The sequence below is a fragment of the Carassius auratus genome, chromosome 31 (assembly GCF_003368295.1).
Source record: "Carassius auratus strain Wakin chromosome 31, ASM336829v1, whole genome shotgun sequence".
Lineage (NCBI taxonomy): Eukaryota > Metazoa > Chordata > Actinopteri > Cypriniformes > Cyprinidae > Carassius > Carassius auratus.
Window position 1 is genome coordinate 8,265,245 of NC_039273.1, and position 23,438 is coordinate 8,288,682.

General features: G+C 36.2%; 1 protein-coding gene across 4 annotated transcripts in view; it reads left to right on the forward strand.

The window, feature by feature from the left end:
- Positions 1-3,675: 3,675 nt before the first annotated feature.
- Positions 3,676-23,438, forward strand: part of LOC113050447 (SLIT-ROBO Rho GTPase-activating protein 3-like) — a 71,993-nt gene continuing 52,230 nt past the window's right edge. For 3 of the 4 annotated variants that reach the window (XM_026213409.1, XM_026213410.1, XM_026213408.1), the window contains exon 1: positions 3,677-4,246. In XM_026213409.1, coding sequence (XP_026069194.1) covers positions 4,180-4,246 — 67 coding nt within the window. In that variant the 5' untranslated portion in view covers positions 3,677-4,179. Of the gene's footprint in view, positions 4,247-23,438 lie in introns of all 4 variants that reach the window. The other variant, XM_026213407.1, reaches the window with a different exon arrangement.

The following is a 23,438-nucleotide window of genomic DNA, read 5'->3' on the forward strand; positions in this document are numbered from 1 at the left end:
AAGGGAAAGGAAAATGTGTTCAAGTATTAAAAAGAAGCTGTTTAGTCCTTGAAGCAAATTTGTGATAATAGCTCACAGTGTGTGTGTAATTAAGGGAAACTGGTGATGCCTGCCAGGAAAAGTAAGACTGCACTGGTTTCATAGCTTGTGATACTCTACAGTTAAACTCAGACAATTTGCCATTTAAATAAACTGCCACAAATGCTACTGTTTGTCAGACTTAAATGATCATCTCTAAAGTTAATCATAACCTTAACCATTGCGGAGTAACTGCAAATGATTTTTTTAAAAGGTTTTTGATACCAAAGACCCCTAAAAGTGCTTATTTTCTTGCAAGAGACCACCTTTATAAATTTAAAGGTAGCTACTTATCTGTATGTATTTCTAAGACATACATTGTCAGAAAAAGCATACTTCTACAAAGACAAAATGTTCTTTGGAAAATTTTTTTCTTGTGTGTGTTCTTACAGTACTAAAGCCAAGGCAAAAATGTAAATATCGTGTTGTAAAATACTGACTTAACATTTTTCAACCCAGTATTACAGTTAAGTACACAATGCAGTGTCTCGTTAGGGCATTGTGATCAGAAACAGTTCCACATTTACTGTAAACATAATATTGTTTTTTTAATATATATATATATATATATATATATATACATATATATATATATATATATATATATATATATACATATATATATATATATATATATACATATATATATATATATATATATATATATACATATATATATATATATATATATATATATATATATATATATATATATATATATATATATATATATATATATTTATATATATATATTTATATATATATATATATATATATATATATATATATATATATATATATATATATATATATATATATATATATATATATACAATTTTATATATAAAAAAACTAATGGTCTAACCCATTTTTTTGTTCTTCTTGTTTTTCTAGACCTGCAGAAAGAGAAGAACTGGAGATCAAAAAATGAGAGCCTGACATTGGCCAAAGACATTTCCAGATGCCATTTCCCCATCATTCAAATGGTCCCCTCCTAATAACATGTGGAAAACACCAAACGGAAAAGACCTGTTAGTTCTTTTACATCATTATTTACAATTATATCAATGCCAAAGCTTTAAACTGATTTTGTTCATAATATTTTTCTCTCTTGCTGATATGACAGGAATAATCTAATCTGGATTCATTGCACAATGAGAGGGAAAAGCACAGTGCAGCTGAGTGCCAGATGTGGATGACAAAAAATGGGAAGTATGCAGGAAATATTTAGGATTTCTAACCTGCTCTTGGCATTATACTTTTGCTGTAGTGGTTATAAAGCAACACAGATGAAGGATTTTGTCTTGTTTTCACTGAGAATGGGTGTTGCTGTGATTACCCTGAAGGTTCATCTTAATCCTCTCATTTAAATTTAGCATTTGTGTAAATGTAGCATCAGATATTGGTCATGTAATGTAAAGAAAACATAAATATATACATGCAAACATTTTTCCATCTTCTCAACGTGTCCAAATTTCATTCATCTTCAGTGGCTTAATACCCTGGCAGCGGTCCAGACAGAGTCCTCTATGGCACATATATTCTCAGCAGAGACTCATTCTGGTGTTTTGAGCCTCCCGGAGGAAGCTCTCTTTCTCTCTCTCTGTAATTTTCAAGCTGAAATACTGAGAAGAACCTCACAATGCTGCTTTGTCCCTCAAAAACACTGAAGTCATAGTTTCCCATGGATGCTGCCCCCTGAGATATAGAACGTAAGAACCAAGAGGAGGGGCGCGGAGCTTGGTAAATTGCTTGGCAAATTTTTTTGCCATGAACAAAAGGGTGCCATACATACTTGTGCCTCTGTAGAGATCTTCATTACCTCAGTATAGCTGATGATGATCTATTGAACTTTAATAATTATGTCCACAAGAAGGCTGGATATTGATATAATAAAAATTATGTTTCCACAACAGAAATGTAATGCTATCACTCCTTTTTCTGCATATTTCATTCTAAATTCCCGAAGTAAGCTTGTGAAAGTGACCTTTGAGAAGATCAAGTGTCTTGTATTTGATTAAATACTGCTCAAGAAGCTCACGTTGGTTGGCTACAGACATGCTAAAACTTAGTTTGCTTGTGTGGAATAGATCGATGACAATATGAGTGCTATGGTGGTTACATGCACAACCCACGTTCATAAATATAACACTGAGTAATGCAGCTATTTCTGAAAGAATTATGAAATGAGGTGAGCTATGTATTTTCTCACCATGTCTTTTAGTGAGAATGCGATGAATGTATAACTCTTAATTTTGTCGCTGAATTCTAATCTCACATCTTATAGTGATTTGCAGTGTCACTCAGACCCCGGTCCATCTCACTAAGAGCTTTTCTCGTGCACTGCAAGATTGCAGATAAAATGACATGATGACAGATCTATGATGTGGGTCTCTGCGACCGCAGGTTTAAACAACTCACTGACAGGAACTGTCAGGCCACCGTCTTAGTACTCGGAACATCCCTGACACCTGAATGAACAGAGCTTGTATCGCATGCTCATTTTTTGGACATCCTGAATTCATCTTGAGCACTCAATTAGATGCAAGCAAATCAAGAGTAAGATTAATACTTTTAAAACACATTTGAACATATTCTGCCATATTATGCAAATCAAACTAATTATGAATCACCCACAGAATAATAATAATAATAATAAAAAACACTTTTAGATCTCACAATGTTCTTATGAACTGCAGGTTTGGAATGAACAGAGTGCTACATGTTTTAGCAACAAATGAGCCTCCATTCCCAGTTTTCCAGGTAACTACCAATCTTTTTAACCATCTCCCTGACTAAACTGAGAAATGCAATGATGTGCAGTGACCTAGAGACTGACTGGTGTCTTTCTTTCACTCACTTTCTAGCTAGATCAGGGTTTTTATCTATTGCATGCATTTCACCCTCATGTTGCATAAAGCCCTTATTTGTGTATTTTTTATATGATGCATTTTGATTGATCAGTTGAACAATTCAAAGGACAGAATGACATTTTTGAATGGCATTGTCCAGTGCCTGTTTCCCGTATGGCTAATGTCACCTTAGGCCTCTATGTGCCCTCTACAAGTTAAGGATTAAAAGTCAAATTGATATTGCCAATGCAATTTATTTCTCACCCAATATTTTCAAAATGAACAACAACAGTGTTCCTCATTCTTAAAACTCAGATTAGTAGGCCTATATCATGTCCATGTTTTCATATATTTGCTGGAGGGTGTACAATCTGCAGAACATCCTTCAGGGTTATACAAGATCATGTCGATCATCCTGCCATGGTTTATTTAGCAATAATGACATCTGTGGCAGTGATGCAATTATTGCTTATACTAAGAGGTAATAGTATCAAATGTTGGCCTGGGTCTTCACTGCCTTATGTAATATATTGTGTATATAACTTCATATTTTAATAGCTATGAGAAATGGGACACAAAACAAACACATTGATACATCTATGAAAAATGATACCCTGAGCTAAACACATTGGCTTTATCGAATGGAAGTGTATAAGAAACGCCCTGGGGTGTGAGAGAGAGTGTGTGTGCCCTGGGAGGGGTGCATATATGGAACTGATTGGATTGGTTGAGGGACTGAATTCGACAATAGGAGGAGTCTCGTACGACGCTCGGGCGCTATTCTGTTCTTTGCTTTGCTGCTGGGATTCTAATGCAACGGAGCCCAGTCGAGCTCAGATTATGCCATTTCAACTCTTCGGACCTGAGAACCACATAAACGGCATGGGCACATACGCAACGCCGCATCACTCCTACCGTAACCTCTTGTAGGCAGGAATTGTATTTCCTTCAGTCAGTTCAGATGGCAGATCTTGAGCAAGGAGGAGCAGCCTCTCCCCGAGCCCAGCAGCTCTTCTGAACGCGAGGGATCGGATCTGAGAAAGCGCAGGTGTGCCCGGGCTGCTTACAGCTGTATTTGTGCTGCTTTCTGAAGGGGAAAGTATCAGGATTACCAGCAGATGTAAATTGAAGGACACTTCTGATAGGTACTGGTGGGGAAGAAAGGGGGAAAGCTGCAAACTGTGAGAATCGGGAGCTTGCGCGCAAGGCTCAGCATATCACTGGATTCTACATTTATACCTCAAGAAAAATGTCATCCCAGACGAAGATTAAGAAGGACAAGGAAATCATTGCGGAGTATGAAACGCAAGTGAAAGGTATGCATGCTTGCCTGTTACGAATCGATCCGAGGAGTTCAGATGAACATCATTTCACTTGGCCTGTAGCGAGATACTTACATGTTTATATTGATCCGATTCATAACCTGTTTCTCTAAATAAACAAAGATGACTGGTTCAAGCCGTAATAACGTTTACTCCTTAAAATTTGCATCTATTTTTGTGCTCCTAGCACTCATCCATTTAACTAGTATTAAAACCAGTAGCATACTAATTGATTAGATGCTAGTAGCCACACTGTTAGGTTAATCATTAGTACTTTTTCATTACTAGTATTTATTCTTTAGCTACCAGTCATCACTATCCCAACAGTGACATGTAACTAGTCCATTACTGGTCACTGTTTTTTGCATCTTTGACATCAACTATTCACTTCCAACTAATACTGTGTTTTTTTCCAGTTGTTGTGGCGTCCGTTGTGCTAGTAACTATTATTTTAGTATTAGTGTAGTTGGTATTTCTTAATTGTTATTACTAACTATCCCAATAGTTACTAGTATTGACATTAATAGCAGTTATTTTTTACATACTAGCACTTGTTTGGCACTAATGTGAATTACATGTATTACTAGTGGAACTGTAATACTAGTAACAGTTTTGATTTTACTTTAAAGTAGCCATTCTGACTAGTCATTACATACCTAATGAGATTACTAGTGAGATGCAATGCTAGCAGTAGCAACTGGCATACTAGTGTATGATAAACAGGACAGCAATAAAGTCCATGTAATGGCTTGGCATTTGTGCATCAAGACCTGACTGCATCTCATTTTAACTCCTTGCTGCCATTTTAACCCCAATGTTTGAGATTGTGTTTGTTTGGCTGAAGTTGCATTGTGCAATAGTTGGGCGGGATGTCCTTGCTGCTTTGTAGCCATCTGTCCCTTCCTCATGTCAAAAATGGGTCCAAGAATAACAACATCAGTAACTTTGATTCTGTTGACACGTGTTGTGCAGTTTGATCAATTCAAATGTGTTTTATTGCAGTGACACATGCGCCGTTGCACATAGATTCCTGCTGTTAATGTTCTGCACATTCATTGTTTGTGCACACATTGTGTTTTGGTGGAAAGGAGAAGCTTGGGTGAGGGTTTTTGTTGCTGGGTAGAATGGCGTATTGTAGTGTCTTGCTCTCTGCACAGATGGGTGGAACTTCAAGGCGACCAGCGGGCTTGGTTAATTCTTCTCCTTTGTTTACAGTTTACTGGACCTTTTTTATGCATTGAGGGAAAATGAAGACCTATATATATTCACTGTGTATGTAAAGAAGGCAGGTATACTAGTAAGTGAGTATGTTTAGATGGTGATCTGTTGTTGTGAATGAGATGCACAGATGATATATATACGTTTACAAGATACTTTCCCCTCAGTGGACCTGAATGACAGTTGGTGTTTGACTATGTGTCCATTCACTAAGCTTTTTAACAGCTCTAGTGTCTGAAGTGTATATTTGTCATTGCAGAAACAGTTCATTGATTGGCTACTCAATAATGATTGTGAAGGTTCAAAAGACTCTGGCCATTTAACTGAGGGGCTGGATTATTTGTAAATCCGATAGAAAGGGTGAATAATAACTGAAAATAGTTATAAATTATTAATGGTTAACTGGACAAACACTTCAGTCGTGTCCATTTAAAATGAGCCTGGCTATGCAGCAGAGCAGGGTTTGGGAATTTCTCCCAGTTTGCTTTATTAATATTCAGCATTTAAAACTTGCCGTCCTGAATTTCAAGGATTAAGTGTAATGTGATGCACACTGAATCTGCAATGGGATTTACAAAGTCTGTTCCTCTCCTCGAGGAACCCTTCACACTAAATGTCTCTGATGTGATTCTCGCTTGAGTAGCTTTTGTTAAAAGAGAGTCTTGCTCCTCAGTGTTTGAGAAGGCCACATGGCTCTTGAGGTGCCCGTCCAATAACTGTTGTGATCTATAACACTGCCACTCTCTTCTTGAACAAATGCCATTAACATTAAAATGTGGCCCAGCCCATCCCCCATCTGTAATGAAATGGTACCAAAGAATTTAGAAAATGTCAGAATACGTATAAATCCAGCTGAACTTGCTAACATTAATTGTAGTAATATATACAAATTTTAATTTTAAATTAATTTTTAAATTATTTAATAATTTAAATAATTTTTTATTAAATAATTTTAAAGATTTTATATTTTAAATATATATTTTTTACATTTTGTAATGTAATATATTTTATAATAATACATTATTATTATTATTATTATTATTATTATTATTATTATTATTTTCCATGTTGCTCCATTTTATAGACTATGTTTACATATTTTTATTATTATTATTATTATTATTATGAAGTATTTCATTTTGTTCCAGGTATTGGTTTGGTACAGTATTTGGTGTTGGTAACACATGTCATTTGGTGATCTTTAAATTCAGAAGGTCACAGACCATAGATGGTCTTTGTCAAATCCAGATCTGGTGGTTACACGAGGGAGATGTAGTCTGGAATAGTAATGAGCTTTATCTTCAATCATTAGCCTTTTGAGCAGCAAGCTACGAATGACACAAAGTGGTTTGTTAATGCCAGATGGACTCCCTGTGTTAGCTAGTGGCGACCCTTTAATTTCCTTTCACCACAGCAATTTACCATAGCTGTCTGAATGGATAAAAAAACAACAACCAGATAATCTTGATGTGGTCAAAATCATCTCACTTGTGTTATATTGATGCATTTGTTTGTAACATTCACTTAAACATTTGGTGCATATGACAATCAAATATACATTTCCATATATCAGCTTTAGAATGGCTAATTTTCATAAAACTAAATGGGAAACAAAAGTGACATATTGACACATTAACACAAACTTCCCTACCATCTTTGTTGATGTAAACCCTAGAGAATGGTAGTGAAGGAAAAGATGTTAAGTGGAGATTCAGAGACGTGAGCTGGTGAAGGGCCGCATATATAATCATCACAGAACATTTCACCTACATAATGTACGAAAATGTGGTTGGGAACAGCTAAGCAACTTTAAAGTCACAATGAATTATGTAAGAATGAAGATCAAAAAGATGAAGGGTAAAGCAAAATCAAGTACAAAAAAAAGAATGAGTAAAAAAGAAAGAGGCAGAGGGAAGAGATGAGTTGTTTAAACATTGTGGGTGAATCTTTTGAAAGATTACTCCGGTCTCCAGTCTCACACGATCCTTTAGAAATCATTCTAATAATAATTGAGCACCAAATCAGCATATTAGAATGATTGTATATTAGTAATGGCTGCTGAAAATGCAGCTTTGCCATCAAAGGAATAAATTGCATTTAAAAAAAATATTCAAAATAGGTGTATAATTCTTGAATTATATTAAACCAGATTAGTGAATAAGACTGAAATTTATCACATGAGAGTGAGTAAATTATAACAGAATTTTCATTTTTTGCAACTTACCTTTTAAGAGAAACTTATATAACCCAAGGGGCCACAAATACTAATGATCACCTTTAGTTTTCATTTATGATGTCATATTGGTAATGATATTCATTCCAATTATAGTCCTCATCAATGCATACTACACAGTCAAATCACCATGTGAATAACAGAGCAGTAATCACCAAATCATCCTGATAACTTCCATCTCTAGCGTATGAATCCACCCGGTAGCAATAACTCACGGTGTGACAGAAGTGATTTAAAAATGCATTTCATTACAAGTTTTCTGATACAGACCTAAAATGACCCGTCCATCGCAAACCAATCACTGCGCAAAAAACTAGCACAATATGCATGTTGGTGAAATACCCTGTTAAGATGATAAACAATCCTTACGAGCAGCTGAGAGTAAATTAGCATAAAATCGCCCACTCCCTGCTCATGCATGTTTTCCACATGGAACCTTGCTTAATTAAACAGAAGCATTGCGCCTCTGACATATGCACATGCAAATTGCATAATTAATGTTTTAAAATTCGCAGGAGCTTTTCAAGCTGTCAAGATGAGTACAGAAGAGGGTCAAATGCAAATACACGAAATGTTCTATTTACATGTATTCGACAATCAAATTATCTCACTTATCCAGGCCAAAGGTGCTAAAGTTAATATAATTCCAACCCAACACAAAAAAAGTCATTAATATAGTTCTAATATTAATAACAGTGTTGACAAGACTCTTTAAAGAATAATTCATGCAAAATTACATTTCCCCCCATCATTTTATGTTGTTGTTCCAACTGTGTTTTTTTTTCTTTCTTCAGTGAAACACGCAAAGAGATTATATGACAGAATGTCTGAGATTCTAGGATGTTCTTGGAAAATAAATGGTGATTTGTACCTTTAAGCCCCAAAATGGACAAAAAGCAGTGAAAAACATCTGGAAAATAGTCAATAAGTGTCACACACTGTAATTCAAGTCTTCTGAAGCCATATTGAGAGCTTTCTGTGTTCAAATCACATTTGTGTTTGCAGAAATTGGTGCCTTGAGATGCTTCACACCAGATTCAACATCTGTGAATTTAAATGCTATCGGTCCTCATGTGTCTGATGACTACAAAGAACCGATATGGACAAGCTCCCTTTGGAAGTTAGCAGTCCCTGGTTACTGTCTATTATGTTGTATGGAAATAGAGCAGCTTGGAAATTTTGCTACATGCTTACGTTTCTATATAATACATAGAAAAGAAAATGATTTGGAATGACATTGGGGTGAGTTTTAGTTTTTGGCTATTTTTAAATGTGATAGCTAGTTTCTTGTGTACGAGGAAAATTCTTTACAACAAGTTCTACCAGTTTTTTTTTTTGGTTTTGTCTCAGACTTCTTTTTGTTCTAGTCATTTCAAAACATTTCAGTTGGAAAGCAAATGAGTTATGCACAAAGTTTCTCGCTAGTTAATCTCTCTACTAAGGAAATAAAATGAAATATTCATCCGCCAACTTTCTCTTGTTTTATTTTCTCAGGTGTTAGATTCTTTCTGGGGTTAAAATGCATGTCATTGAATTTTCTCTTACTGAAGCCATGTAGAATTGCTTATACAGGACTCTAAAACAATGTGAGATATGACAGTAGTCAAAGATTGATCGATAGTTGGTCTGAATGTGTATGACTGTGGCAACAATGTTTTAAAGGGGATTCTTAAATACAAGAAAAGCTTTACATAAACTAGTAGACCTAGTCTTGTTATTGTAACACAACTGGGAAACATCTGTGCTTGAGTGTCTTATTTCTTTCCCTTTTGTTTTAACTTTTTTCATCATAAGTGGCTTGTAAATTGAAATACCTGCTCTAAAGCTTAGTTGGAGACCACATTTGACCATACATCACGCAGCAGGAATGTAAATGACAGGTTAATGTGGTCCAGGCCAAGTGGCCGGCAGTGATTCATGGTCCTACCATACAAAAACACACTCACAGACGAACACACTACTCAATAGTTTGTGCAGGGCTGCTTAGTGCTGTACAGTTATGTTATTCTGTGATTCATAGAATGCCTGTCCCATTCACTCTCCATGCAAGCAGACAATCACTATTGCCATAGCAACTAATATTCAATCAAAGTCTTGTGCAAGGATGTCCACCGGACAAAAACAACACTAACCAATATTCAGTCATTAATTTTTATAACCTAATTTAGTTTCATATTATAATCTGATTCACATTAATTATTTTATTTAATATGATAATATTTCCTATCTGTGGATTAAAAATGGAAATGGACACGTAATGGATCAACTACTACAGATATATATATATATTCTTTAGAAATTGTCTGAGACCCTTCACCCTTGATTTATGATTAACTTGTTGCTTATTAATTAATACTTTTAAGGGCCCCAGAAAGGCCAGGGGCTGTGGACCTCACCTCCATTCAAACTGCCACACAGCTTTATTTGCATTTAAACAGAGAGGATCCAAGTGGAGAAATAGCTGGAGCGGCAGAATTAGACTTTTTAATCTTTCCCCTCACGCAGAAGAGCGAGGGATGGGGACTGTTTCCTGCTTGTCCTCTCTCCTTTTCAGTCTTGTCATAATCAGAGCGTCTGGACAGGGAGTGTGTTATGTAATGGGTCACGGTTTGGCAGTGAGTGTCTGCCAGCTTCCCATTGCCTCTTTCAGAAGTGGGGCAGGACAGTCCAAATGCACCCCAACACAGGATGTTATTAGTAGTGGTTTTATTTAGCATATGTCTTAGTCACTGCATCCATAATCGAATATTGTATAATAGGGACTACATTTGATTTGAAACATGCTTTGCGAACATTAAAATTATTATAATATGTATAGTATAAATGAAATTTCAGATATATGTTGTCATTTTCATGTAACCTATGCCATCAGTTGCATAACTTTACTGTCATTCACAAATCTTCTCCTTTGGCCACGTTTTATGAATAAAATGGATTAGGAAATATGAGGGACTTTCATATTTTTATTTATTTTGCCTACTATATAGAATGAAAGTAGGCATATTTTGGACACAGGTTGCAATTTTGAATATGAATGGCAAAACTGTACATGGAGATACACTAGTTTTGTGTATTAAGAGTTTGGACTGTTGTCATACAGTCTAGTGTACTTTTTATTTATTTATTTTACTTCTACTGTACGTGAAAAGCAGTTTTTGTGCTTTTTAGGGTTTTTCTAAAATAGTTGATAGATGCCACAATAATCGATCTGTTGCGAAGGGAAAAACATTCAAAACGGCAATTTAAATAACTTCACTGGCAATGTCTTTTCACAACCAGGCTGAAGAACACTGATGAAAATCAAGGACATTTTTGTAGCCATCAAAAGTACCAATTTTATAAATCCAATGAAGAAAACAGCGTGTGCAATTATGCAATTATGGTTGTGGAAATTTAGTTTGCCTGCTAGTGCTAACACATCTTAGTATTTTTCAAAGATTTGCACATTGTGTTAACCTTGCAAACAGTCCAACTCCAAAAAGGTGCAATCCAAAATGAAACTGCAAATTTTCAGACAGTTCTTGCCATTTTTGTATTCAGTATGCATCAGATGGTTGGGAACAGACTGTGGGTTAGTCTCAGCCTCAGACATCACACCCACGGACCGTTGGCTAAACGTCTGATGCTTATGGGACACAAAAGTGCAAAAACTTCAGGGGTGTCGAAGTCATGATCGGATTGGTTGAATTATACAGGATTTTAGGGAGATGTGTTTGTCGCGTTCTTTAACGTTCTAGCTGGAAACAAAAATCCTGTGGCGCCAAATCCCCTTATGAAAGAAGAAATGAAAAAAGAAGAAAACTGTCAAGTTTACAACTGACGACGAGCGCTTATCAGGATCAACTAAATGCTGGATATTCAAAAGTATGTCATGTATATACATAGAACCTTTAAAATACATCCAAAAGTTTTATACATTGTGTAATATATTATATATTATAGTATATATACACATATTGTGAGAGTTTGTTATTGTGGCGACATTTCCACCCCACCGAAACGTGATGCTGAATGAAATGAACGGTGATTGGTTGTTTGACATGTCGGTCAAATGGCCTCATTGGCGGGCCTTGGCCAATGAAATCTTGCCATAGACTATGAGAGACTTACTCTGTTCTCTGGAAAGATATGGTTCCAAATGATCATTGATAAGCTCTACACAGCCTGAAGGTAGCCATAATGGAACTCAGATGCCAAATCTATAAATTGTGTTAGCTTATAAGCTGACTAGATTGGTCTGGATAAATAAGCATGGTTGCCCGTTGCGTCATTTGAGTTTGCCTATCATTAAACTAGCCTAGCTTGCATCAGAGGTTTTTCTTGTTGTGGTAACTGCTAAGTGATGATGTGTTTTAACTCCTTTAGGCTGTGGTTTTGGTTTCCTGTGTCAAAACAAAGGTTTGTTAATGGTAGACAGACCTTTTTTCGGACTGCTTACCATCACTATTTAGAGACCTACTGGCTCGTTTGACACTATTGACCTACTGCAGTCTGGATGTTCTTCAGAAAGAAGAAAGTCAAATGCAGGCATGGTTTGTCTTCTTGAGGGCCATCTATAGCTTCCAGGTAAAATCAGTTTAACAGAAAACTGAATAATTCACCCCAAAAATCTAAATGTACTGCTTTCAATTTCCGGAGGAAACTAGATGAGGATATTTAGAAGAATGTCCAGGATGAGTTTTTGCTGAAGAGAATGGCAATTCAGACTGTCAGCCCCAAAAACTTCCAATAGAAGTACTTCATACTGTCAAAGTCTTATGACATTTACAAGGTCTATATAAAAAATATTCAAATTGATGTGGAAACAATAAAGACAGTATATTTTAATATATATTAATTTTTTAATGGCATCTTTTTTTTATAACTGAAGGCCAGTATCACTGATACTTATACTACTGATATCTCTAGGAAATTTCTTTCTTTTTCCTAATATTAACCCATTGACTATAATGATTAAACATTATGTTATAATTGCGAGCCAGTAATTTTTGCATTTATTAGACTTTAAAAAATAACAGCTTCTAATTTAAGTGAGCTTAAAAACAATCTTAACATAAACCCTATAATAAATGTTATATTTACCTGTGCCCTTCAGCAAGTAGGACATATACCTGCACATAAATTGAATAAAGTTACATTAGATTCGAAATTAATTATAGATAAAGTTTTTGATTTCCTCTTTTTTTATTATTGTTCTTCGGTTAATAGACATCGCAGAAGCTGTTTTTTTTGTTGTTGTTGTTAATTTGGCTGCTTTAAGAGCTGCTGCTGCTGAACATGATGCAGATCTAACACACATCATATTTTCTCACAGCTCTTTAGCTTTTCTGACCTACTTCAGTTCTTAAAGTCTCTACTAATGAGCTGACGAGTTGAATCGGGTGTGTTAGATGAGTGAGACAGTGCTGGGCTACTCCAGGACAGTTTTGAAAACCACTGCATTTCAGAGACATGTTCTTAAATGTGACTCATATATAATAAATACCTACATGCATGCACATATTTAAGGCAGCTTTAATTGCCTTCTTGGTAACTTCTTGACCTAACTGACAACATACCTTGACCTTGACATTGCATGTTTGTAGTTTCATTTGCGCTTTAATATCAAATTATAAACCGCGCGCACCACTGCAATTGTGCGTGTAATTGAAGAGCGCGTGCTACAAGCACAGTATAACGGCTGACAGGACAGGATAATTTATTTTTAGCGACATATGGCCTCACCACATCTCATCTGACCGCAGTTCACTGTTGTTCTACTGAAGCTCCCTCATCACCTGTATCTTTTCTGCGCTCGTTTGACAAGGACCTGATGCTGAGTTGATGTTGGATTGCATGTCTGTAAAGTCTCCCGTTTTATGTGATCATAAAGACATTCTGCTTCTAAATAAATACTATTATTTTCAAGCAAAAAGAGACAGATGCAAGTCGTAAGTGGCATGGCCAACCCTAGCTCCGGCCCTGCGTTAATTGCATCAAATATTTTTAATGTGTTAAACTGAAAAAAAAAAACACACACAATCATATGGTATAACATGGTAATTTTGACAGCATTGACAGCACTTTGTGAAAGTCATTTTGTAAGGCATTTTATGAATCGACCTCTTTGTTGCTCTGTGCAGGACTGTTGATAATATAAAGCCAGGCTGATGCGGCTAGGAGGCTATTTTTACATTGCAGTTTTCTGGAATCTCTGAGGTAGTCTGCATTCTGAAGAGCATATTAATCATATCTTGAATCATTCCATTGTGATGAAATTGCCCCACTGTGCTAGACCGCCTGTTAGAAGCCTATGTCATGCTACATATGCATTCTGTCCTAGTCCAGACCTGACTGTAGTGAATTATTTAAACCAGAGCGGCTGGGTTTGCTTCAGGTCCAGGGTTTTTCACTCTACAGAAGTAAGCAACAATGCAGTTAGTTTTTTTTCTAATAAAACTGAAATTAAATTCTCTATTTTGTTGCATTATAGCCAGTATAAAAGGATCCAGATTTGTGTGGATGGCTGGTGTTGTTCATATTCTTTGTCTTTACCCAGATGCTCTTAACCAGCAACTGACATAATTGCAAATGAACACTGCAGTTTTGACATTTTGTATAGCTGGAGGTAAAAAGGCTATAAATTGGTGCCACACAAGACGTAGCCAGGAACAAAAGAGGTCAGATGATTGTCTTGTCATGTTGCCTCATGTAAATGTGCAGATTTCAACATCTTGGCTCCCTCCATCTCTCTTCAGACCTTTTCCCGGGAGAATACCCTTGCGTGTTGCTGTGGAGACAGTATACGGTCATTTTTCTCTATGAGTGGGACTGGCATGGAGACAGCTGTGATTGAAGGCCCAGCTCTAAAAGGGACATGTCTCAAGTTCTCTAAGAAGCCAGATCTTATAATAGGCACAGGATGCTGATGGTAATACTTCAGCTGGAGAGGAGAAATCAATGTGTTAAACAGATCATGGGAAGCTGGTGTGTTTGTCTGCGTGTGTGTGTTTCTTTGTATTCATGTATTTATGTGTGTTTTGGATGTGTCTGCTTGAACAAAAGGACAGAATTACATTATCCTCTTTCTGGACAGCAATATTGCTGCAATATTGTCTCATGTACCCAATTTCAGTTAAATGATGTCCCCGGCTCTCTGCATCAGCCGTGGAGTGCAGATGTTAAATAGACTTTCCATGTGGAGTTAGGAAGACATTTGCACACGCTCATGTTCTGAATGTGCTGAGAAATCTAAAGATTGTGTGAGACTAATTGGATTTTAATCAGGAATTATAATATTGAGTATGTATGGTGTGTATGTGTGTTTATTTTTTGCTTCTTTTTTGAAACAACTTCAATTTCATATTGCTGTTAAATATAATCTTTTTGTTTTTCATACTACAAAAGGAATTATGTTTTTCATGTTGTGATGCCTAATTTGACCTGTATCAACTGATTTTATAATGATTTTATTTGATTATTTAGGCAAAATAGTGTATAATTGTATTTTCAGCCATTTATTATCTGTTATGAAAATTATTATTGGTTTACTGATATCAGTCAATATTTTAATGTATTTAAAATACTCTTTGTTATCAATAATCTATTCACTGTTTTCTAGATACTTACCATTCAAAAGTTTGGTGTCATTTAGATTTTTTATTTTTGAATTAAATTGTTCAAAAGTGACTGTAAAGACATATATTACAAAAGGTTTCTAGTTCAAATTGATGATGTTCTTTCTATTCTTTCTATTCATCAAATAAATAAAATCATGTTCTCCATAAAATAAAATAAAAATTTGTACTGTATTTTTAAATATTTTTTAATCAAATAAATACATCCTTGGTGAGTTTTTTTTTTTTTTTTTTGCTTTAAAAAAAAAAGAAGCATTTTAGGTTTATTGGCCTCAAACTACTGTTCTGTTAATGCTCTGTTTTTGATGGTGAATTAAAAAAAAAAAAAAAAAAAAAAAATATATATATATATATATATATATATATATATATATATATATATATATATATATATATATATATATATATTTGCTATTTAAATATATTTGCTTTCATATTAGCTTTTTTTGCATTGTGGTTGTGTTTCTGGTACTCCATTATAGCTGGATAGCTATGATCTATCTGTCTGCCCTTATATAAACACCCATCAAATGTTGTTGCTCTGAAGAATGATGCCACATAAATGATCTCAGTCATTATGGGGCAAATAGCATCATATAAATGCCATCATGGCAGCCAAATATAATGTATATAAGTCCACTATAAATGTATAAACATAAATCTGTGGCCTTTTAAAGTGACTCTTCAAGAGTTCTGTTTGGCTGATGATGGACTGCTAAGCCCTATACTGTTAAGAAGATGGTTTAAAGCTCAAATGCCACCTATAGATCTGTTCTCTAGAGTGCTGGACATTTTCCACAAGAAAGATCCATATCTTGCATCATACTTCTGTTTTCACCTTTCCTTGTATTGGGATAATAAGATAACTAATGGGCTCTTGAGTTCAGGTTTGCTGTCATTAACAATTGGGCCTTAATGGAACCAGTGGGCGGTTTTATCAGATTCAGTTTGAAGTTAATTGCCTCTGGTGTGTGTTATGCAACCTTCGGTGTGAATTCTGAAAAACTGCTGCAGTGGACTTGCTTTACAGATGGCTGGAGAAAAAGGGGTGCTGAGAGGTGGAGTGAGAGAGGGAAAGTGAGGGAACGGTGAAGTGAAAGAGAACACCATCAAAGATTTAAATATTGTTTGAAAATGCCCCCTGCTTAACCTGCACCTGCTCATGCATCCTGTGGTTGGGCTCCTATTGGTTAGCAGTGAGCAGTGATTGGAAAAGATGCTGATCCTGCTACTGTTTGCTACAAGCTGTATCCATAATGCATTGGTAGAAAAATGCTGAATAATGTGGGTTACAGTTTTTCCAAGGAGTATTTAGTTAAATTATCACATATCGGAAATCGCGCGGCTCACACATCCAGGAGAAAATAAACTTGTCAACGCTGCCCCACGACTTTTATTAAATACAATTTAAATACTGAATCGCTACATTATATTTTCCAACGACGACAGGATACAATCGCTGTTTTTAAGTAAACTCACTCAAAAAATGTACGCACAGACGTGAATAGACGCAACTTCCATTTCTCTTTCTCTCTCGGTTTAGCGATTTCTAATTATGTCTACGGCAGTTATCGCCCTGATCAGACATATGCTGTGCTGTGGCACTATCGTGCAGTCTGTAATGATATGACATAAGCAAATATTAGCGATTTTTTTGCTAACATTTCTTTGAGTAACATGACCGTTAATATGAACTCAAAATTGAATGTCACATAAAACAAATGATTACTTTTCGTTAAAATCTTTATTTATGCCAACAAATCTTACATTTAGGTGTTTTTTTGTTTCCTGTAGCATTCATGTTGCCGGGATAATTCATACCCCATCGTTTGAAGTGTGGTCCCGAAAAATCTTCGTTTGAAGGGCTATCTGGTCCTTCCCCTTACCCCTACCTCTCAAACCAAAAGAAAATTGAGACACCCCTACCCATTCACGTGAATGAGCGAAACGGAGGGGTAGGGGAAAAGGGAAGGGCTAAGGGGTAGAATTGGGATTGGGCCTAAGTGATGTCTGCAGAAAATAAAAATTGTTTCAAAATTAGACCAAGTTATTCAATTTTGTTTAAAGATTACAAAGATGAATGGAAGGAAAATTAAAACTGAACCATGCTTTAAAGAAAGCAAGATGTTTAATGTAACATAAAGCTTGTGGACGTCCACACACTCTGTCCAAAAAAAGAAGATATTTTGGAGAATGTTGGTAACCAAACATGCTTCCTAGTATTTTTCCCTGACATGCCTTCACATGTTTTTAAAAGACAGTGGCAAACAGATGACCAGTAAATAACACCTTTTACCATATTCTGAAATATTTCCTTTGACTATATGTCAGTCTTCTCTTTGTCCTTAGAGTTTGCCTCAACAGCATCTGATACACTGTGTGTCTGTAGAGGATTATCAATGTGTGTAATGATCGAGAAATTAGGAGATCTATGGATGAGTAGCACCTACGATAAAAAGATAGAAAGTCTTTAATAGAATCTAATAATACAAAAATAAATGCATTATATATGCAAAGTCCAGAGAACGGAGTGCTTTCAGTGTTGATGCTCTGTAAAAATAAACTCCATCCACTGGTCCCTTAATGCTGTTTTTTTTTGGTAATCTGTGCAGGGTTGTCTTGCCCTGGCAACCAAAAACACACTTCTTTTGTGACTTTTCGCGACGCTCTCGCTCTGATCAGTGAATCGCTCTGATCAGTGAAATGTCTGTGCTCAGCCTCGCTATACGGGAGCGCGCGCTCTTCCGGCAGAAGTGCCCTAGGACCCATATAAGGAAATTCCGCTCCATCTAACGTCACACAGAGCCATACTCGAAAAAAACTTTCCGAAACTTGTGACAAACCGGAAGGAGTATTTTGGGAACAATTTGTGAGTTTTTGTGCATGTTTAGAATGGGAATACAACTATTTAACAGTGTAAAAAACTCAGTATGCATGAAATAGCATTTCACCCCCCCTTTAATAAATTATTGTTCAAATGGTGCGTGGAAGATTTTAACTCATTACTTGTTGAAACTGTGAGGGTTTTGTCAGATAATGTATTTTGAAAAAGGTTTCTCACTGTATCACTTGACTGTTTTAAGGGCCGTTTAATAGTCAACGCATCTGTACGCATACGCGTCCCCGAGGCTACGCATCGTTATGCTTCGGCCGCCATTATGCGTCGGTGCGTAGCCAAATGTGTCGTCCTTCTTTTTGATACGCGACGCGCCGATGCACGCAATACTATGCGTTGTCGGTGGGGGCGACATTGCAAGTATTGTACATTAATTCAAGTATATAGTGTTTACAGAAGAAGAAGGTTTGATCTGAATATCATGCAACCCGACTCTACTAATATCACCCCGACTCTACTACCCCCTGTTGCGTGAGCGGTGTATTGCATACACGCATCGCCCGTGACGCTTGCGTCCACTGTTTAGACTATGAAAGTGAGCGCGTCGCTCACGTTGCTTGCTCGCGTTGCTTGCTCGCGTTGCTTGCTCGCGTTTCTCGCATTGACTATGTAAGGGCCCTAAGATTCTGCTTCTGCTTTGCTAAGCAAGATATTAAAATGGGAAAAACATAACCAATTTGCATTCTAAAATTCATATCTTGGGATCAGGATACAATATTATTGCGGTGGAATAATTTGCTAAGTGGTTTGTACTTTGTAGGGTCTTCTGGGTGGTTGCTACCAGGGCAGGACTTGGGGGGCGGGGCCCCTGGGCTTGAGGTTATGTTTGGGCCCTATACCTAAACTACAAATGCCCTCAGAGAGAAGATCATTATGGAGTAAAACAAAATAAACAAACATATGCTTTGAGGTTAATAAATAGTGCAATAAATATGTAAAATGTCTAGGCTATAGTCAAAGTTTAAAAGTAATATGAAATATTCATAATATAATAAACATCATTAAGACATTAAGAACATTAAGAAATCAAAACCCTGAAATGACTTTGAGCAAAAAAACAAAAAAAAAGCCAGAGATGTTGGCTTATTAGTATTATAAAAGTTATTGTCATATCTGTGTCCTCTTATGTCAGGTTCTGCTGTTTGTTCTATTTTCATTCTGACGGAGCAAAGCGGAATTTTCTGTATTAAAGTTACTCCGTAGGTTGTTGTTTATTATATATTTGCGATAGCGCAGCTGTAATATAGGCTACGTCCTATATCATAGGCATATCTATAACTAAATTGCTATTTTTTTTAATTTTTTTTTATTAAAATCATTTCAATGACATTTTACCCCCACTATGTGTAATGGCAGTAAGACGAGAGATCTGGCTCAAAACTCATCAGATGATTGCATAATTTAGTGGAACATTAATATAGTAATTAGGGCTGGTAAGCGATTTAATTTTTTTATACAATTAATTACATGATGTGGTGATTAATTAATCTAATTAATTGCACATCGAATTTTGAGAAATTACTCCTAAAAGATAATTTAAAGTCATTGTTGTTTAAAGCATCAGGCATTACAAAAAGTAGTAAAACAATTTATTACATATAGCCTACTCTTTTGGACCATGTGAGTAAATGTTGATATATTTGTCATTTTTGGTTGGGTGAACTCTAATCTTAATAATTTATTTTGTTAATTGTATTATTATTACTATTAAAATTTGAAATTATTTCTTTAATGAAATGATACTCTAAATAATAAACTAAAAACTGACAGTAGATGGTGGTAATGTCTTAATGATTAAGTCATCGAGTCATTTATTTATTCATTAATTTGATTCGTTCAAATGGCTGATTCATTTAGGAGTGAAGTAAATGGTTCTTTATAAATGGTTCATTGAATAATTTGGCTTGTTTGGCTAGAAACAGATCATCACCATCAGACTGATCTGTGTGTGACATCAAAGTACCGCAGGAGCTTAGAGCAGACACTCCTTGTGCTTTTGAATCGCTCTCGCGGTACTTTGATGTCACACACCGATCGGTCTGTGCAGCGCCACTTCAAATCCAGCGCATTGATTAAGAAATGAAATGCCTCTGTGGGTTGTTCGGAGATGAACAGTTCTGATTTGTCTTTATCTTCTGGTTGACAAAATTGAGCAAAACAGACAACATTGTGTCTAAATGAACACGATATTAACTTATTAATGAACTGTTGTATAAGATGAGTATCAAATTTGCATTAGTGTGATATTGCACTTAGCCTACTGCTTGTGTGATATTTCTTAACTATGTGATGTAAATATGAGACACAATCTCAAACAGCCATTTTGCTCCATATCTTGAATTTTAGGGATGCTCCGTCAGGCAGTAAGTTGTTGCTTTGCCTCATATCTAGTCATCATAGTCATCAATCGACTGTATGAAATTGCAGATGTTCCACATATGTCTGGGGCGGGCAAGTGCATCAAATGCGTTAATTTTAAGGCGTTATTTTTCTCCATAATTAATTAATCAATGTAATTAATTGGTTAAATTACCAGACCTAATAGTAATATAGAATTATCCTCTGTAAAGAAATGAGGTGTGAACATTTGAGAATGTATCATTAGCTTTCTAAATGTGTCCTCTTTGGGGCTAAAGGCTTAATGAAGCTGTTTAGAGTAGCCTTGTGACAACAAACCAATCAGTACACGATTCAATGCATGTGTCCTTCCTCTTTGTGAAATAATCATAAACACCAGTTTATGCTCTTTGATTGTGGCCTAGAAATCGAGTTGTAAGCTATAGCCCCGACTGGCCCATTTTATCTTGTGTGTGCAATGGAAGTGCGGCTGATAATTTCTGAATTCTGACTAGCATATAACAAACAAATCAAACAAACGTAAACGGGCAAAGGCGGGGCCCCCTACAAGGCAGCCCACTCAAGCCCAATGGTAAGTCCAGCCATGGTTGCTACTGTAGAAACCACCCAGAACACCCTAGAAACGGCATAGCAATGTTCTAAAAAAACACTCCGAACATCTTAGCAACTGTATGGCAATGCCATGGAAACTATCAAATTTGGAACCCTTGTATTTGCATGAGAAAGCACCACAGACAGACATTTTCTTCAGTAACTCTGCAAGAATCTTGTTGCACCATTCAGACGATTGAGGGACTAACTGTTTTATTGCTCCCAGATGGATTCTGTAGACCTTTTTAACATTTTCTGTGCTGATTTTCGGAGAAAAACTGCTGAATGGATTTCAGCATGGTATAATGTGTTAAACAGAGCTCAGGAAACTGCAGTCTTGATGGCAGCTGAAAGCCTGATCAAATTAGCCATGTTATTTAATAAACGAGCAGACTGAAAGACTGAACAAACAGTGAACGGTGGGTGTATAAATTCTGCAGATTTCTGAAAGATTCTGGATCACATAACTGCTCAAATCTGGGAGAAAATAGAAACTACCTCAGAACAAATTAACCGGCAGTTTCAAGTGGTGTACAAATTATCTTCAATTTTTCCAGACTGCTGTTTTGTTCTTATTTCGTTGTAATTAACTAGATTGCCCTTTGTTCTCCAGCTGAGAAGTTTGACCAAATACTTGTGTACATAAATACTACGAGACAGATAAAATAAATATTTTTCCAAAGATTATTTGATGCAATCAGATAATGAATTGAGTTTATTAATCAGCCAAATGTTTGTGCATTTTTACAACACTACTGTTCAGAAGTTTGGGTTCAAGTTTTGTTTTTATTAATAATTTTATTCAACAAGGATGTATGAAATTAATCAAAAATGACAGTAAAGAAAATTCAGCTTTGCCCCCATATTTATGTAAATAGGAAACAACTATTTTAAACTGTAATAATATTTTGTAATATTAACATTTTACAATATTATTGAGTAGATAAATGCAGCCGGGGTGAGACTGATAGATTTGTATAGACCACCAGGGTTTCTGGAGACCACAATTTGAGAACCACAGCTTTAGACCAACACCTACTAAGGGCAAGTTTTGTGAGATTTAATTATAAAGAACATTTCTGGAATCTCTATAACACACTATTTCAAGTCCCCTTGTATATATAAACAGACCCAAGGCTCTGATGGAAATGGTTTATGGGGAGGGGAAGATGAACGACGCACATAAGATAATTGATAGTATCTTGATAGATAGTATCAGTTAGAAAACCTTTAAATTAAAGGTTTGTTGCCTGTAAAATTAGATGATCTTTTGTGTAGTTTTGGCTCTTGACCCTGCTTTTATTCATACTCTATAACAGAGATCCATCATCATCCATCATTTTTAATCAGATGGCTTAGTCGTCACAGCTTGCTAATAAGCAAGGCAGGCTGTTTATTTTAATTGAAATCAGGTGGTTAACTCGTGCGCTTGATATTAAAGTGTAATTCAGGGGTGCATCGACCATCGTGTGACAGTCTTTCAGCTATTTGCAGGCAGAGGTTGTGACAGAGTTTGTTCTCATCAGATGAGGGAATTCCAGAGAAATCCTCCTCTTAGGTTATTCCGGGCTTCTAAAGTAACCAGTTCACAGTGTTATACAGGGGCTGAACGGACATCAGGCCAAAATTCATAGCATTCCTCCTCCGAGAGCAGCTGTGAGTTCCAGACATCAAGTGAAGCCACAGAGTGATCGCAGTGCACTTGGAATCCTCTTTCTTGCAAACAAATCTGTAATTGCTCAGGTTCTCCGTGAGAAGCTTGCTTACAACATGACCTATTTTTCAGCTCTCGCACTGCTGCAGGTTTTTAAACCCACTCCTTTTACGAGAGGGTTTTCAAAAAAGTCCTGCCTGCTATTCATGCGAAATGGTGTCAGATTTTTCTGGGGCGTTCCTCTTGGCTGCCTTGTTTTGTCACATGAATACACGCTGAGAAAAACCGTGAAAAAGCAGAAGTTTTCAGGGAGTCTGAGAGAACGCTATCAACATGTTTTTTGTTTTTTTTGTAAGCTAACTCTAAACAGGGCCCACATTGGTTTTTACTACAAATAGTCCCAGCAGGCAGTAGTCCTCACTTCTAAAGGAAGTCCCAGGTTCAGTGGTTAACCGAAGATTTTCATGCTCCGCTGTGGCTCACCATCGCAGCACAATATCACAGGAAAACAGAACGCCTCCCATTTCAACACCATGACAGTCTATGCAGTTGAGCGTAATGGTTAATTCTTCCCATGTAGCTCAGAAGTGTTATTGTATATGTGAAAAACCCACAGAACG